This window comes from Otolemur garnettii, unplaced genomic scaffold (assembly GCF_000181295.1).
Source record: "Otolemur garnettii isolate 467f Iridium unplaced genomic scaffold, OtoGar3 scaffold00014, whole genome shotgun sequence".
In the NCBI taxonomy this organism is placed as follows: domain Eukaryota; kingdom Metazoa; phylum Chordata; class Mammalia; order Primates; family Galagidae; genus Otolemur; species Otolemur garnettii.
This window is the reverse complement of record NW_003852409.1, coordinates 1995787-2014833: the sequence shown is the minus strand read 5'-3', so window position 1 is coordinate 2014833 and position 19047 is coordinate 1995787. Positions and strand designations below refer to the sequence as shown.

Sequence of the window (19047 nt, the reverse complement as noted above, 5' to 3'; positions counted from 1 at the left end):
TGATGAAAACATTCAACAGATCGTAGCCCTGTAGCTCTGCAGTAAAGACCTCTTTCCAGGGTCTGCGCCATGGTGCATGGCAGAAGGTGAGGAAAGAGCTGAGCCTTTCTAGACCCAAGTTAGGAAGAGCTAATGTATTTGATCCCTATATTCGGTAGGATTCAGAGCTTGGGTGATGTCACAGAAGGAAATTCAACCATGAATCACAAAGATTGTGCTTGTTTCCTTGAGAGCTGGGAGATCATCACAGGACAGCCTCTATTTATTCTATAGAGATGTGGTTTAATTATTACACTTAGAAACAAAAGAACTCATATCTGGAAGATCTAGTGCAATTTCTTCATTAAGTAATATTGATGGCTTTCTAGGGTAGGTCTGACCCTTGACCAGGGACTCTTTTTCTGCCTCTGAAAAGGAAAGAAACCATGAAACCAACCTCTATTTTTATCTGATTCCTTCCCTGTTCACAAACAGGCCTGCTGGGTCCCCTCTGCTAGTAGAATAAACCCAAACGCCTTCGCTGGGCATTTGGGCATTCAGCGACCTTTGCAATTTTGCTTGATGTTTTGTTTCCAGACTATTCTAAATAAGACTCATCTATGGATACGTCCAGAGGAGAGCTGGGCCGAACCTCCAGGCCCCATCCTCCTCCTCTCTCCTCATTCATCGATTCATGTCACACTATGCGCTGTAAACTATGCTAGTCCTCAAGAACAGATGCTCTGGGGAGACACCTTGTTCCTCCTTCCCTGGATCTTACGCCAAGTGCGCAGTGTCCTCCATAGGGGGGAATTTTAGTGTCTGGTGATTTCACACAGACAGAATTCAGAAACTTAGAGAAGAGATCACTGACTGCCCCAGAAAGGAGGCTGGGACACATTACTGCTATGGGGCATGAATACAGGCAGGGACAGAAGATCAGATCCTGCCTGCAAAGGCCATGTCTGGAGCACCAGGAATGGGGTCAATTTAAACTGAAGGCCAACCATATATTGGAGAAAGAGCTCTGGGCTGGGACACTCAGAAGCCTAGGTCCTCACCTCTGCCCTGCCCTGAAGACCTGTGTGACCTTGAGCAAATCTCTTCCTGTCCTGTACTTTAGTTGCCCCCTATGTAAAGTGAGAATATTGGGGGTGGCCTCTAAAGACCTCTTTACCTGACCATTCCAGGTGTCATCTCTGAAGCCCAATTGCTTCAGGCAGACTCACACACACCTCTGAACACTTGGCTATTTCTCTATGCATTTTCTGCCTTCAACTCCTAATGGCAACCTCCTTATCCCAGCACTTTGGTCACAATTACTGGGAAATATGTACTGAATTGATGCATGAAGATGTCATTTCTAGATCTGTAATTCTAGAACCTTCCACAAGGTGGCAACTTTCTCCAGGTGGTCCCGGCACAAATCTTACATTTGTAAGGAAGCCCTGGTAAGATGCTAATAGAGGACAGGAGAAGCAGGAGGGACTTTGCTCAAAGGATTATCCTCTGGCCTCTGGTGGACCCGTAACATGTCAGCCTGTCAGACAGCAGTACAGGCCTGCCCGACCGTGGCCACACCTGCATGGCACTATTTCCAAGCTTCTCAGCTGGCAGGTGAGGTTGGGAACCTGAGGCTGGTGACCCAAACTCACTGACCCCTTGGGCCTCATGTCCAACACCTCCACAGCCCACAGGGCACTGCCGCTGTGCTGGGTCCTCCCTGGTCCTCATGCCTTCCCACACACTATTCTCTCTACGTGGGCTTCCTCTTTCCATCCTCCTTCCAAGCTAACACCTACTGGCTCTCTGAGATTCAGCTTAGGCAGTAACTGCCTTTTCCAGAAAGCCTTCTTAGCTCTCTTCCTCCAACATTTTCTGTAGTAACTTTTACTGCCTTAAAAATACTTCCCCACCCACCTCCCACGGGCCACCTTCTTGAACTCATCCACACCCAGTGCCCATCTCAGGCCTGGCCTGCATGAGGGGCCCCTGAAAACTTGCCAGATGATGAGGAAATGAGTTGAGACATCAATCAATCTGCAAGTTAGGGGTGTGATGTAGCAAGATGAACTGAGAACTGCACCCCTCCCCAATAGGGAAAACATTCCAGAATGAAAAAAAACAGCTATAAAAGATTCTCAGATACCATCATTTTATTCAGTGTCTTTTTGTTATAACATTGATCAGAAAAAAAGTGAATTCCTGGCTGGGGCCACTGCCTGTGTGGAAGTTGCATATTCTCCATGTCTGCATGGGTTTTCCCCAGGTACTCTGGTTTCCTCCCACGTCCCAAAGATGCACCCACTAGGTGAACTTGAGTGTCTAAATGCTTTTAGTCGGAGGAAGGGTGTGGAGAGAGAGAGAGGGTGTGTGTGTGTGTGTGTGTCAATGTGCCCTGGAGTTCTTCCTGTGACGGCATGACATTTTGTCCATGGTCAACTTCTTCATGTACCCTGAGCTGCCAGATCAGGCTCCAGCCCCTCATGACCCTGAACTTGAATAACTGGGTAATTATCTCATTTGTTTTTATTCCGTTTTCTTAAATGTATGTCTAGTTCTCATTTATTTCAGTGTTCAATATTAGAAGCATTTGAGGTTTAATTTAGAATTTTGGTGACCAGAAACATGCTATAGGACATAATTCTCTTTTATATGAATTAGCCTATGGTAAATGGGTTTCACAAAACATAGTTTCATTTAAAGGAGAAGTTTCCAAGAACCAACTGACAAGGCTAAGTGAGGACTTAACTGTATATTTTCATGTTGATCCTGGCTCAGGAAGGGATCAAATGCTCCTTGGCACAATAGTAGAACATTATTATTCTGAAAGGAGTTGGGCCCAGGCATGGTGGAAGGAGGCAATTTTCCTCATATGAGACTGCGCTGGGTTCTCTTCTAAGAAAGTGAACCCTCCTGTTGGCAAGATGAATTCTCTTTCAATTATTCGTGAGGAAACTGACAGCTGCTGTTTTACTCTCTTGGTAGGAAAGGGAAGTTCCAAGGGCTTCCGCTTGGCCCAGCCTCTCATAATAGTCTTACAACACATGTCACAGAAGTGGGATTTTGCCAATTGCCAGGGGTGTCTATTCTATTCACGACCTGGGAAAGAAACCACAGGGTGCATTCACTGTGATTTCTACCTGGAACATGACCACCATAAGCCTCCACTCTGTGGGCTTCCGTGGTTCACCCTAGCAAATGTCCAGAGTTCTATATTCTGTACAAACACATAGGACACATTTGTATACAGTCCTTCTTTAAAGGGACCTGGCCTCCTTTTCAAACAAGAAGTTCTGGGTCTAGATTAGGTCTGAAGATCGGTTAAGACACCCTGGCTCTCCACTGTGTGATTGGGACCAGTTTTTGGATGCCATACATGGAGTTCTTCCTATTATTTAGAGCACATTAATGTTTTAGTAGAACGCCCATCTCTTTCATTCCTAGGGACTGTGACAATTAGCCAACTAGATTCCTGTGGGTCAAGTTATCCTACTGCCCATTATGGCATATGTGCCCTGCTGTGTCTTTGGCCACTGGGTGCTACATTTGGCCTCTGCTCTTTTGGGATCCCATCATCTCCAGTGGAATCAAGAAGCCCATTGCGTCACATGTGGCCAACAGAGGAAAGCTACCAAAGAGGTCTCAAGGATACTAGTGGTTCCCTCACTAATGAATTCTCCAGTGTCATAGTGAAGGAAATGTCCTCTGGGCCCACTGGGTAATGTAGTGGGTAGATGGGTGGGCGTGAGAGTTATCCATAATAAATCTATTCCAAGATCTCCTTAAACCTTCTTATTCCTGCCTCTACAGCACTCCATGGAAATTCTGGCATTTCAACATCATTAAATGCAGTCATCCCTGAGTCCGTTTCACTCAAGCAGCTAAATAAGCTATAAAGACATCCCCTCTGCCTGCACCAGCACACTGAATCCAGAACCTCTGGTAAGGATTCATGTTACTCCATACAGATTTATATTTTGTCCTCCTAGGACCAAATCCCTTAGGGTCCATTCACTCACACATTCCCCAGGTTTCTACAATGTAATGTAGCAAAATCTTGCCATTCTTTTGGTGTAGAAGCTCTGTCTTCCCAGGGTAGACTTTGTACTTGCTCCAGTGAAGCATGTGGACCTCTGATGCCAGTGGAGAATCTAGTGGCCACAAGAAGTGGGTCTTGAGAAGAAAAGATATCCTTTGCAAGGCATCTGCCCTGGGCAACCTTCATGCAGCTCTGTAAGCAAGGCAAAGTGAAACTCTCCAGACATGAGCAAGCTGCTTCCACCAGTAAGGGAAGCCCAAAATGACTAAGGGTTCAAGATTCTCAGCTTCATCTGCATCTGCCCAGATTTCCCCTTTCGAAGGCTCAGGTTCTCACTCCTTCCTAATCAATGCCTTGACTTTCGCACAAGAGATTAGCAAGAGATGGTGAATTCAATTTATATTATAATTATGCAACTCACAAATTAAATTTTACATGTCATTTCTAGCAATTGTGAGCCCGCAGCTATAAGAAATAACTTTTGACTTATTATTTTATAAATAATTTATTTTATTTATTTTTTAAATAAATAATTCATCTTATTTATATTATTATTAGTTGAGCTCTCTGGTTCTCTGATTGTGACCCATCTTTGAGGCTTGTTTCATGGGATCACTCCTGGTACTAATTGACCTAGCACTCAGGATCCAGTCAAGTGACAAATGGAATTTAATATAAAGAATTACAAACTGGGTAACTAGGAAGTAACAATTGCAGGAAAGCAGATACCACCATTAGGGATAGGAGAATAAAAGGAAAGGGTGGAATGACTAAAACTTAGAAGAATACAGGATAGTCCCTCGGAGCTCAAACTCAGACCCCTACAAGCTGTGCTGCTTGGCTGATGCTACAGTGTCACTGAGCTGGGTCAGTATCTTTTCAGTACTGTGTGAGCCCTCTCTCTGCTCAGCTCTTAGCCTCCCAGCAGCCACTCTCTTCCAGCCCCCCAAGTGTTGCCCTACACTTGTGTAGTATAGGGTCAGCCAAAGGTCTAAGCCACAGGTGTCCAACCTTTTCGATTTTGTGCTGCACATTGGAAAGATAAAAGTTGTCTGAGGCCACAGAGAAAATACACAAACATTAATGAAAGCTGATTAGCAAAAAAAAAGAAAGATTCACACATACTTTTCTTGATATCCAACACCACAGATAAGTACACACAAAAAAACTCCCTCACAAAATCAGCATGCAACACGCAGGCCACAGGTCGGACACCCCTTAGACTCTAAGCATTCTGGAGACCCTTTCCTGCGGTTCCTCCTTTTTATGTCCTGCACCCCTAAAACTCACTCCTCTAGTGATAAACTCTTAACTCTGCCTATTCTATCCAGCAGACCTCACAACCTGCGGGGGCACCACTTCCCTGCACTGTGGCCTAGAAAGTGTCCCCAAGGAGAAAGCCTCTCTCCACCACAAAGATCACAGCCCTGTGTTGGAACACTGTCCAGTGCCTGCCCACAGAAAGTCCTTGCTTTTGCCAGGTTTTTGCGTTATTTAAACAGGAGAGCAAATCCTCTCTCATTCTTTTTGGCTGCTTAGCCTCTGAACTCACATCTTTGTGGAGATCTACATCTTACTATGTCTCCTCATACACAGTGTTGAAGTGAAATCTTCCCCCCAAATCTCTTATCCATCACTCATGGGGGCTTCCCTCTAAAAGCCCACCTCTCACTCCACCCTAGAATGGCCTGTGAGAGGCCTGGAGACAGAGATTTCATCCTCCCCCAGCCTGGAAAAGGGCCTTCTACGATTGGCCTGACTTTTAGCTTGACGTTCAAGACCATGGCCTAATTACGCTGAAGCCTCTGCTCACTTGAGCTCCCTTCCCTCCTCTTCCTCTACACTGGAAGCTCCCCAGGGATGGGGAACGTCTGCCATTTATCTCTACGTTGAAGGGAGGAATGAATGGATTAGGACATTCATCCCCACTTCAGCAGCTGTTGGACAGGCATGCATCTGCTCTGAGTGGGGCGTCAGGTAGCCCCGGTTCTGTGTTTGTGCTCAGGCTGGAAGCCGAAGAGGTAGAAAAATCACACCCATCCTTGCTGCCTAATTATTTACCCAGGTGCGTGGGATCTCTCACCACCTGCCAGACAACAGAAGTGCCTCAACCCCCTTCCCCACTGGGAGAATCTGTCCCCACTTTTCCCATCATCCTATGGGGCCCAGAGGTGTGGCCCACAGCATTAATTGGTACCATGGGAACCAGACAGAGGGGGAAAAAAAACTAATGGATCTGTTGGGCAATTTTAAAAGGAAATCAACTTCAAAGCTTTGGAATGTTTTCTCTACCCAGATATCCTGACTTTGATGCCACTGGCTCAGTGTTGGAAAATGAGTCTCCTCCTTTAATTCTCAAAGAGTCATTATGCATACATAATGCTCTCCCTACCTTTTAAGAGGAATGTAGATCATATGTAAATGTGCCTTTGTGCTACTGTGTATCCCAACCTGCATTAAGCACACACTCATTTTATATTAATGACATTGTTCAGTTCCTCTCTCTCGGTGTTTTCTATTTATTTGGCAGTTGTGACCATGCTTTGCCTAGTCCAGATCTCAGAGTCTGGTTCTGTACTATGGGAATGAGGGTCAATTTGAGGATCGATCATCTCACCCAATCCCTAATGCTTTGACTTCCTCTGCACTCCTTGCCAAGACTCAAACTCCTCCTCTGATGGGGAGTTCACCACCTCTGCAGCAGCCTATTTTCTTTTCAAACAGCTATGAAACCTTAGAAAGTTCAAACTTACTAGCAAGGATGTCCCTGAAAACTAGCATGGGGTTTCTCCCTTTTGTTTTCAAAACCTGCTTTGTTCATTTTACATTCAAAATGTTTTCCTTCACATCACTGAACAATCTTAAATTTTTGCATGAATACACATTCTCATATTTACCAATAGGTCATCACACTAGCTGTGCATTTTATAATTGCTATTTTATTAAACAATGTATTATGTATAAACATTTTTTCATGTCAGTTAACCCACATCTCCTTCCTCATTTTCAGTGCTCACATAATCCTCTGTTGTTGGATGTAGCATAATTTATTTAATCTTGGCCTCTCATTGGGCATTTATGTTGGTCCTAATTTTTGCTGTAGTGGTCAGCTCCAGGATGAAGTCTTCACACATATCAATTATCTCCTTAGGAGAGAGTCATAGAAGGGCAGAGAGGGTCAAGGGGTGTGAGCACCCTCAAAGACCATTGCAAGTAAAGACAGCAACTTCCTGGCTGAAAAGAATACTAATAAGCATGGAGAGCTGTGCTGAGTGCACCATCAAAATTGTTATATTTATTCCCAGTCACTCGGCCCCCTGCTCCCTATGGCTGACTGTAAGGTAAAGCTAGAGCAGGCCGGGCAGGTGACCCTGCTCTGACCACCACATAAAGTGGCCTCTAAAGGGGCTCCTTTCTGGGGATAAAGATATCCCCTGGAAGACTGCAAACTTGGAAGAAACTGGGCGGGAAAAGCCAAATGAACACCATCCAAGAGTGCTAGAGCTGGTCTTCCCAGGCACTGAGGGCCTTTTTCCAACTCTAAGAGTTGAGCATAGGACAAGAAAAGACTAGAGAGAGTCCCTTCCTCCATCCAGTGCTTTCACCTGTCCACACATCAAATCCAGCAGCCAGGACTCTCCCTTAGTTTTCTTGTCCGGATCCCCTGCCAGGACTTGGACAGGATGGGATGCACACAGCCGCGTCCAGAGCAAGCAGAGGGGACACTTGAACAACTGACTGCAAGAACCTGAATCTTTCTGATGTGCATGCCCCATTAAGTCACGAGTATGCTGATACCGTGCACCAGGACTTCATCAGAGCATCATTTGGAGTAACAAAAGGATGCAAAACCAACCACTGGTTAAATATTAATAATTGTGATTTCTGTGCAACTGAGTAGAGTTTAAAAGCCTGAGGCTACTCTACACAAACTCCAAATATCTCACTGTATTTCATCACAAGGAAGGGACTGTTGTCCACGAGATGCACCGTGACTTTATATAGCATTTAGATACACACACGCACACAGGGCCAAGTAAACTGTGCTCCCATTGGTTTTACAGGAAACCAGATTTCAGAGATGGTAAGAGGTGGGGAAACTGTGAAATACTGTAGGTGGAAAAACCAAGTGCAGACCAATGAGTATGGTATGCTACTCTGTGTGTGTGTGAAAGAGAGAGACACAGAGAAAGAGACACACACACACACAGAATTATTCTAAAGGGAGAGGCTTGGGGGAGGGGCGGGAAGCAATCATAATGCTTTTATAGGCATAGAAAATTCCTGAAAAGGACAGATACCTAACAGCAAGAGTGGCCTCTGGAAGCCGGGTTGGGGGGCTGGGACATGGGGTAAAAAGGAAACCCTTTCACTCTTACAGATACGTATAAAATATAAAATGTTAGACATATCTTCCTGTTGTAAAATAAAACTTTGAAAACTACTCAGTGCAAAATAAAATAGCACATCCTTCCAGGACGACTGAGGGGCATAATATTTGGAGCCTGCCTTGGATTTTGACACTGGTCACCCAATGTTGACTCTACCAAACCACCTCGGGCAAATTCCCACTCCGACTGCGTCTCGGTTTCCCCAGGAGTCCAGTTCCGGACGTCCCTCCAGCTCTGAGCACCTGGCCGGCCCGGAGATCCGCCGAGCTGGGCTAGTCCCAGCGCCAAGCATCTGTGTGCGGGCGCCCCGCGGTGCGGGCCCGGCCAATCAGCGGCCGCCGGGCGGGAGGGGTGGAAGCGCCCCGCGCGCGGAGCGGAGCGCGAAGCAGAAGCGCCACTGCCGTCCCGGAGCAGGCCATGCCGCGCTTGCCGCTGCTCTTCCCTGTGCTGCTTCTGCTGCTGCTGCCAGTGCTGGCCTCGGGCCTCGGGCTCCGCGGTGCGGGCAGCCGGCACCCTGACTGCGGTCCGTGCCGGCCGGAGCGCTGCCCGGCACCAACAAACTGCCCCGCGCCGGCGATTTCTGCGCGCGACGAGTGCGGCTGCTGCGCGCGCTGCCTGGGCGCGGAGGGCGCGAGCTGCGGGGGACGGGCTGGCGCGCGCTGTGGCCCCGGCCTGGTGTGCGCTAGCCGGGCCGCGGGGGCGGCGCCCGAGGGGACGGGGCTCTGCGTGTGCGCGCAGCGCGGCACCGTCTGTGGCTCCGACGGCCGCTCCTACCCCAGCATCTGCGCACTGCGCCTGCGCGCCCGGCACACGCCCCACGTGCTCCCCAGCCACCTGCACAAGGTGCGCGATGGCTCCTGCGAGTTTGGTAAGTTGGGTTCAGGCTCTGTGGAGCTCAGGCGGGTAGAGAAAGCCGGTCTGACTCTCTGGGGTGTGGGATGAAGGATTCCCCCTGGCCAGCAGAGGACAGAAATGGCTGGGCCTCAGTTTCCCCTTACGGAGCACTATCTCTCGTCTCACCTGGTGCTTAGGAAGACTGGCTAGTTATCCACGTCCTGCACTCGCCCTTGCCAACCTCATGCAGAAACCAGCCGTGGAGCTAGTTGGATGTTTGGTGAGCCCACTTCATCAGTTACTGTAGGCCTGGCATGTTCGTCCCCAGGGAATTGGGGACTTAAGGGGGCTTGGGGGGTGTATTCCACTGTGTTGAGAAGGGTTTTTTGACTGGAGAGGAGGGAAGATGAGGCTGTCAGAGGAGGAGGAATTACAGACTGGGGACTCCAGGTGGCACCAGGCCAGACCCCAAGGTTCCCAGATGTGGAGTAGGGCCCAGCTGGATCCTGAGGGAGCTTTCAGCCAGGACAGGTAAGACCTTTGGAGACCTAAGATCTGAATTATAGTGTCGGGGGCACATCTAGGTTTTGTAGGTCTAAAGCATATATAATTTGGAGGGCCCTGCCTTAAATAAAGGAATGGAATATTATGAATTGCTAGGGACTTAGGAACTTAAGCTTCATTAACATCACAGTAGAACCATTGCTGGTTGCTATAACTGCCCACCCTCCATATATACTTTTTAAAAATCAAACAAAAAGAAATAAATACAGGGGTGTCCATTGAAGCACCCTGCTTTGCTGGCTTCCTAAGTCAGAGTGTGGCCTGCCCATCTGGTTTTGGAGAACTGCCCCAATGGACTTTGCCTGGAGAAGGGAGTGGAGAGTTTAGGGTGATTGAGCAGGTGGCCAGTGATTGTCAAGGAGCCTGCCTTGCAGCCTGTGGTTCTGTTTTCTGGGGAAGAATTCTGCTCTGGGCCTAGAAGCCAAGTCTAGACCCAAATGCCCAAGTCAGTGTAATGACTTCAGCTTCAAGAAGGAATATTGGGGGTGGGGGTGAGACCATTTCCAGGACTATAAAGTGTCTCATATTATTTTCCTCCCAAGTATTTTAAGAGGTAAATATACTCAAGTTCAGGAGACCAAATGGGTCATAACAGGAGATGGGGCAGGAATCCTTCTGTCCTAGGAAATATAAAAATAGTGTTTGGGCCACTGAAGACTTGAAGCAGCTCCAGGAGCACAGGAAAGTCACCACTGGCTACTCCTAGCTGGGGATGCCAGTAGAGAACAGAGCTGGCTCCTGAGCAACCTTTGGCCAGTCCCTTCTTCTCTCTGGCAGTGTCAGGCCCTGGGGAGCCATTGTTAAGGTCCCTTCCCCTTGGAAAATTTGCTTCTGCCCTATGGCAGTTAAACAGTCTTGTCTTTTCCCTTTTTCTATTTCCTATCACTCTTCTTACAATCTGCTTCCCTCAGCAGTTCATTCCCAGGCAGTTCTCTTTGTCTCCAGACAGGTAACACTTTAACTCCACATGCAGGAGACATAAGAAATGCTGACCAGGTCCCCAGAGTCTAAACAGTGCTGATAGTGTCAGAGAATTTCTCCCTAGAGTGGTGTTCTGTTCCTCAGAGTAGGATGTCTCAAAGACGTTCAGACCAAATCTGCTATTATGCAGAGAAGGAGACTAAGTCCCCGCCAGGGCAGGGCACTTGTCCAGGGTGACCACGAAGGCTGACTGGCTCCCGGGTCCCAACATCCTGTCCAGTGCTCTTTCAGGACAGGACCTGATAGTATTAAGTCAGGCAGATGGTGGTTTCCATGGCTACCAGAGTGAGGCCAGATGGCAGATGGAAACGCCATACCCCTAATTCATTGAAAATTACCAAATGACAAGTAAATGTGACAGCCCCTCACTCTGATCTATGGGCTCTGAGGCCCACCCTAGGCACAAGCCCGGGGAATAAAGATGTTCACGGGGCCAAACGGAAGCAGTTCAGAAGCTGCTTTCCATGATCTCATTAGTGACAGGCATCAGGCCTCGCTGGAGTTCGTGTCATCTGCCACAGACCTGTCCTGGTGCGCTTGTGTGGCCCCTGCCCCTGTGTCTGGGTAAATCATGAGGGTGTGGACAGGGGATGTTTCCTAGCTGAGGCAGCACCTCATTCTGCGCTGCCCTAAAGCCATCTTTTATTCAGAAGACACAGCGGGAGCATTTTTTAACAATGCCTCTAGGGAGCCTAGTTGAAGGGAAACAGACTGAGTCAGAGCAGGGCTGTTCTGCTTCAATATTGGCAATAAAATCACCCCTCCTCTGCTCCCTCCTGACTCCTTCAGTGCCGGAGCACCTTGACTTTAAAGGAATGAGGAGTCTGTATTTATTGCTGTCAGTATGGGATGTGTTCTTACAAGTGCCTCTGAGGGGCGTAGGGAAGGAGTTTCTGGCTGAAATCCTGCCCCTCCTCATATGCTCCGAAATGCCCGGAGTTGCCTGATAATGAGAGTAATCCTTTGATCAGCACATGTTTTTGAAAACCAGCATAGGAATAATTCTTTACTGTTGGAAATCACTCTTTCACCATCTTCTTACTTGATTTTTACAACTGCTGTGGGGAGAGAGGCCCCAGTCCCATTTAATAAGAGGGAAAACGGAGGCAAGAGGAAGGGTGTCCCTGGAGCGCCTGGCTAGGCCAGCTGTGATAGGGCTGCAGCCTGCACGGCTAGCCTGCTAGCTGCCCAGCTAGGAAGGTCCTGTACATTGACTAGCCTTGAATTGTAAGGCCCTCTCAATTTGGATCTACTTTCCTGTTTTTCCCTCATCCTGCTGCATAGCACTGGGTGACGGCTCCTGAGAGGAGTAGGAATAGCCCCACAGAAGGGGAGGCCTCTGAACGGAGCTTTAAAAGATGGGGAGAAAATCCCTAGGCTGAGAAGGAGGCTGGCCTGGTGCAAACCACGTTTGAGGCACAGAAGTGGGAGGCCCTTTGGCAGGTGTGAGCTGTGGGCCCTCTGGGCTGCTGCCTGGCGGGATGTTTGGGGGAGGAGATGATGCCTCACGGTGGTGTGGGGCAAGGCTGAGTGCCAGGCCGAAGGGTGAAGCTTCCTCCCATACTAAAGGATTGGTTCAGTTTCTCACTTGTATGGCAGTGGGGCCCTAGTACTAGTAGTGTGATTATTGCCATCATTACTTCCGAGAGCTGGATCACTCAGTGTGTGCACCCCGACCTTTTGTTAACATTGAGAGGGGGTGCAAGTTGATTCGTGTTTTGGATGGTGATTAGGTAGGAACGGGGTCTTGAAATCCTGAATCTGAGAAAATTCACCTTGGTTGAAATTCCAGCTCCTCTTAGAAACCTGCATCTGTGCAAGGCGCGTGTTACCAGGTAACCAGAAGAGGCGGCGAATGCCACTTTGTGAGAGGGACAAAGAAGGGGGCCTCGTGCTCAAAAGCCTTTCATCTGAGGGAAGGGATCTGAGGCAGAGGCTGCAGGGAGTGGGATTAAGCCGTTTTTCGTTCCACATCATAACGTGACTGTTAGCATAAATTATCAGGGCTGCTCAGCACATTGATTATTAAACTCTTTGGTTGCGGGCTTTCTAAAACAAGCAGACAGGTCCTGAGGGATGACTTTTGATATGCTTTCTTTCCCTGGTGCCATCAACTTTAAAGAAATCTCAGAGGCATTTGGGGAGATTTTTCATTACAACCATCAAGACCACTGTTATTGATGGGGTAGGGGGAAAGATCGCCACACACTGTAATAATAATATTGATCCTTTTCATTTGTACAGATCTGCACAGTTAATAACGCAGTCATATCCATTATCTCCCTTCACCCCGAGGATATGGGGCAGTGGTCATAATCTTCATCTGCAGATAAAGAGGAAATGATTAGCAGCTTGCCCAAGCTCCATGGTTGGACCCCTGGGCATTTGAGTCTCCCTCCGGGACTCTTGTGCCCACCCCACAGCACTGCCTGCTGTGATTGTGTACCCGGGAGTGACTATTATCTGTTACCTGCTGGTTAGACTTGGATGGGTAGATTTGTGCCATCCCAGCATTTCCAGTGTTGTTGTTGACATAAGCAGAAGGAAATAAGTATTTGCAAAATGAGAGAAGCTGGCATGTTGGCAGACTGGGTCGACCAGGATCTGACCTCCTTCCTGAAAGCCCCATTATTCTCCAGCAGTGTGGTGGCTCTGGCATCAGTAAGGTTCTGTGCCTGGCTCCCAAGTGAGGCCTGTGGGCCATGGCCCCCAGTGCCTCCAGGTAGGGACCTAATGGGCCCTCTCATCAGAGATCGGGTGAGTGAGAGTCTCAAGCAGGCAAGGACTTTAGAGGAGACTGCTCTGGGGACAGCACAGCCGGATGAGTCCTTATGCCCCTCTGTAGAAGCCTTTCACAGTTTGTAAGGAATTGTGTAACTGTGCTTTTGCATAACAAAAGCCCTTGAAGAGTGGGGGGGCTGGGGGAGGATGGACTTCTGTGCCCATTTTAAAGAAGACACCGAGGTCAAGTCGCAGTACTGGGATGTGGCAGAGAAAGGATTTGAAACTGGGGTCCTCTGCTGCAGCCTGCCAAAATCCCTCCTGTGTGTGGAGGTCATGACATTGAGTGCCACGCTCAAATGAGTCCTGAGGGACAGTAAGGACTGGGGATGTCCTGCTACTGTAAGGACACATAGCCCATGTCATCGGGTATCTTCACAGCAGCTGTTCCCTGGAGATGATGTGTGGGGTGTTTCCATTGTTGTGCAGAAAAAGCTAATATAGCAGGCCTGAGCCGTATCCTCAGAAAGGCCTGCTGGCAAGCTCAGCCTTTGGCTGGGGTCTGGGAACTTGGATTTCTGGAGAGGTCCCACCACTACTCCCAGAACTGGTGAGAGCAACTCACCATACTGAAGTCTACAGTGTAGTTTATGCTGAACTAAATCACACCCCTGGGAGTGTGATTATGGGATTGTGGTGTGCAGGAGGCAGGGGGTGCCTTTGTGATGAGCTCCCCCTGGAAACCCAGGCACCAAGTGTCTCATGAGCATCTCGTAGACAACATTTCACACAGTTGTGACTGTTGCTGTGCCCAGGTGACTCCACTAGGAGAGGCTCTGGGAAGCTCGCGCCTGGCCTGTTCCCTGTGCTGATTTTGCTTTGTGTCCTCGTGTTGTAATAAGTCATAGCCTGAAAACCACTATATGCTGAGTCTTACGAGTTCTGGGGGATTATTACGGGACTGCCAACACCTTCCCTCCAGAACATAATCTGTTATTCTGGAATGGAGTATAGATCCAATATAGATAATAAGTATAGACAATAAATGTTTCACTTTGAAAGATAAGTGCAGAAGTTAAGAGTCAGGGGGCCTGGGTTTGGGTCCTCACTCCTCCACCCTCTTCACTGTTCTGTGTCTTGGTTTCTTTGCCAGTAAAATGAGAACGAAAGCACTCACCCCAAAGGGCCAGCTTAAGGATTAAGCAGGTGGCATCCATGGAAGGGTCCTCTAGTGAAAAGTCAAGATGGTCTTAGCACAGTGGTTAAGAAGAGCTTGGGTTCTGGAGCCAGGTGGCAAGGCTGATAGGCGTACCTAGCCATTTACGACTGGTAAGCCTGGGCAGCGCCCCCATCTGGCGGCTGGTGAGATTGCTGGAAAGAGAAAGGAGGCGTTAGAGTGCTTAGCATACAGGGAGCATTATGTTAGCTGGTGGCATTACCATTATTGCTGTCATTATCAATAGATTGATCACAAAGAGCTGTGTGAACTGAAATATTTTAAATTTAACATCAGATATGTTAAAATTGAAAAGACTATTAGGATAAGAGCAGCACGAGGAAATGTTTTGAGGTGGCCAAGCTGTCGTCTGTCTTGGTTATCACGGTAGCCGCGTGACTGCATGCATCTGTCAGAACCAAGAACTTCACAGTGGAAAGAACGAATTGTGCTTTAGGTAAACTTTAAAATAAATAAGGAAATAAATAAAATGTCAAATGTCCCTTTAACGTGCTTGGATGTGCTTTGCCATCCCTTTAAAAGCAGGAGGCTCTTTCAGAAAAGAAATGGTATTTTCTGCCAGGAAAGCAGCGACAAACACAGTATCTCCAAGACAGACTTTCTTAATTGTAGTTATCGAAAGAGAGAGGGAAACTCGAGGAGAGAGAAACACGACAAGAGAGAAAGATGAATTGTGATTTACTGGTTTATTCACTTAGTCCCTGAAAGGGACTGATGAAATCACATTTAAAATTTATGACTTTACATGAAGGAAAGTAAAACACGTTGATTGAGTGTCCCGTTGGAATCCCTCTCAGGCTGTGGGAGAAGAGGCTTCTGACTGTTACCGCAGCCACTTGAGCGCCTGTGCGGCTGAGGAGGCGCCGGAGGGGCAGTGTGAATAAATTAGACCCTCTTTGTCACCGCAGATGGAGCTCCTGCTGGAGAGCACGGTGTTGTGGTTCTTTGTGGTTTTCAGACAGTGTGGGAAGGCTGGGACCTTGGTTCATGGGGGCTTTGGCACGCTCAGACATTGGATACGGTTCTCTGGAGGGCAGTCAGATGGGCACCCTGAAGATGTAGGCAGATCAGGCAGAGGAAGAGGGGGGAGTCTCTGCATTCAACTCACTAGAGAGCTGTTGAGGCCCCGGGGCTGTAGGGCTCCAGAGGGCAGCCTTGGGACCACTGGGTAGGGTTACAGAGAGGCAGTTTTAGTGCTAGGCAAGGATGAGCTTTCTTACCAGCAGGCCCCTCCAAGCATGCAATGACCCGGCTCCATAAGTAGTGAGCTCCCAGTCCCTGGAGGATGCAAGTGGAGGCTTGATGAGTATGTCACAGAGTGTCAGGCACAGAATCTTGGGGGGTTAGGATGATAGATGACTTCTCCTGTGACTCTAAGATAATTTTCCAGAGACTTTGGTACCTGTACAATAGGACCTGCTTCCCAACCTGCTGGTTGGAGGGGGGCAGACCAGTCTCTTTCCTGCACCCTTCCACTCCTGTGCCACTGGGTGTGGCTGGCCCTGCCCTTCACCTGCTCTGTCCTGCCTGTCTCCACCCTTTGCTCCCCTCTCTTATTGCAGCCTCACCCAGGTGGGCGAGGGCCCTTTCTCTCTCAGGGCAGGCCTATGGCCCCATCCAGCAGCCCCTCTGCCTGAGCAGCAAGGCTGCTCTTGAGTCACCAGGCAGAGCCCTGCAGTTTGACGGCCTGGGAATGAATGCATCTTTGATCTGTCATGTGTTTCTTCATCTAGTCTTGTCTGAAGATAGAGAACCCACTCGCAGCCCTCCCTTGTCCATCACGTTAGCTTAAACTATCACACTTTCCCTGATTCCGTGGTCAGATCAGCAGGACAGCCTTGGGAAGCAGGAGCATCTTCCCCATCTAACTGAGAAGGGCACCTGAGCATGAGGGGCCCTGCTTCCACGTTATACCTTGCCCAAGGTTCTGTGGAGCCAGACTCCAGGGTGGCTGAGCTTGTTGTCCAGTGCAGGGGATAGAAATGCCAGGACTACAAGGCAGGCTGGGATTCAGCAGGTCAGAGAGGTACAGCGCCCTGGTCCTGGTCCTGGGTAAGGGCACTACTGCTACTGCTAAGCCCTGCAAGGCCAATGAAGTGTCTACCTGTGGAGCTGGGGAGGGCAGTCCCATGCGGAGGGAAGGCAGGCCCCATAGGGGCTGCAGGATGGGGCCTGAAGGCTGAGGTGGCCGGACTTGGTTCTTATGGCCCAGTGAGAGCAGAGCAGAGCAGAGCAGAGCAGAGCAGAGGCCAGGCACAGGGAGGAAGGCAGAGTGTGGAGTGCGAGCAAAGAATTTCTAAGTCCAGGTACCATCCAGAGAGCCCACACCCTGCCTCTCCTCTCTGTAACATCTGACAGATTAGAACCATATTCTCCTGGTTCCTTGATTTGCTCTTGCTGGGCTTCCTCAGTTCCTCAGCTGGGTTTTCAGGTCTACATTTCCACCCTGGGGGGTGGGGAGGTGTGTAGGGTTAGGGGATCTTGGGAGTCTGTGCTCTGCTCATGCAAATGGGCAGTCCTGAATGCACCCTGGGAGACCTCAGCTCTGGGGGGCCTGCAGCTGTTCTGCCTGGCATCCTTTCCCATCTGTTAGAAGACTCTGTGGTTGGTGACGTGACGCCAGGCCCCCCTCGGAGTCTGCCTCCATGTCCTTTAACAGAGCCAAAAGCAGATGGCATCCGGGCCTGGAAGGGGCCCTGAGAGAGTGTCCTGAGACCGGACTCTGCCACAAGACACGCTAGGGGACTTTTGGGAAGTCACCTTTCCTCTCTGGACAGCTGTGTTCCTCTTGATAAAACAAAGGCAACATGTCAGGAAATGGTAGGCATCTTTCAGGTCTAAGGAGAAGTCTTCTGTGACTCCTGCCTGAGAATGTGCTCCTGGTGTCTGGAGAGTGTTCGTCTCCCTGCGCCTGTCATGTCAAGAGGTCCCAATAGGCAGAATTTAGAGGTGGGGGGCTTGGAAGCTGGCAGGGTGAAGATCGTGTTCCTTTGTCTCCTCGTAGCTCCTGTGGTCATCATTCCTCCCCAGAGCGTCCACAATGTCACTGGGGCACAGGTGTGCCTGTCCTGTGAGGTGAGGGCTGTGCCCACCCCAGTCGTCACATGGAAGAAGGTATTTCCAGCCAAGAAGCAGTGTGTGATTGTGCGCGGGAGAGAGAGGCAGGGAGAAACAGGCAGATGTGGGTGGTAAATGCCTTTTTGTGGGTGTGTCTGTGTTTGTATCTTTATTAGTGGGCCAGAGGATTAGGAGGAGCTATTTCATACAGCACTCCTCTGCCTAAAACCTTTCACCCCCAAGCTCCTCCTAGAAAGGAGAGGGTTGCAATTCTTCTGGTGCCATTTCCTGCTCTGGCCACGACAGCTCTGCTGTTACCCAGCCCCCATCAGCTGTAGTAGCTTAGAGCCTTCACTGGGGAGCTTGCTGGTGGCAGGAAACCCAGTGCTGGTCCAAAACCAAATCTTCCAGAAGACCAGTTTTGGAGAGACTGGCAAAGATCACACATCTGTTGTCCCTTTATCTCAACAGCCCAGAGATGGGTGGTGAAATTCTGAACTGCTTCTGATGCACTAGTGGCTGCCAGCCAGGGGCAGGCGCTGTCCATATGCACAAACAGGTTTAAAGAATGCCTGGCATTTGAATAGGAAGGAGAGATGCTAGGGTTTCTCCTTTTAAGTCAGTGGTGGGAGGAAGGTGAGGAGGTCTGTGGGGTTGTCCTTATCTAGAAATACTTTTTCTAAACTCTCTTGGTTTTTCTGTCCTCTGTAGGTCACACAGTCCCCTGGGGGCACCCAGGTGCTGGAGGAGTTGCCCGGGGACCATGTCAATATAGCAGTCCAGGTGCGAGGGGGTCCTTCTGCCCATGAGGCCACCGCCTGGATTTTGGTGAGTGTTTAGGGTTATTGGATATTATTGATCTCTGTAAACCACCCTTTTATATTTCTATAAAGCTGTTCTTGTTCATTTCTCATGGAATCCTCCGGTCACTATGAGGCAGGCAGGGGCAGCACAATGGCCTGTGAAGATGTCCATGAATCTGTCCCCATTATCTGTGGCTGTGTTATGTTACATGGTGAGGAGGGGGTTAAGGTGGCTAAACAGCTGACTTTGAGATAAGGAGAGAGTATCCTGGATGCTGCAGGTGGGCCCAGTTCAAAGCTGGGTCCTTATATGTGGAGGAGTGACGCAATGTGAGGCGGACATGACCCACCATTGCAGCTCAGAAGATGGAGGAAGGGGATGCAGCCAAGGAATGCCAGCATCCTCTAGAAGGGGGGATCGTTGAGGAAACAGAACTC

General features: G+C 49.1%; 1 protein-coding gene across 1 annotated transcript in view; it reads left to right on the top strand.

The window, feature by feature from the left end:
- Nucleotides 1-8829: 8829 nt before the first annotated feature.
- IGFBPL1 (insulin like growth factor binding protein like 1) overlaps nt 8830-19047 on the top strand; it is a 10774-nt gene continuing 556 nt past the window's right edge. Inside the window, exons 1-3 of the mRNA XM_012802301.2 lie at nt 8830-9280; nt 17754-17863; nt 18518-18634. Coding sequence (XP_012657755.2) covers nt 8830-9280; nt 17754-17863; nt 18518-18634 — 678 coding nt within the window. The remainder of the gene's footprint in view (nt 9281-17753; nt 17864-18517; nt 18635-19047) is intronic.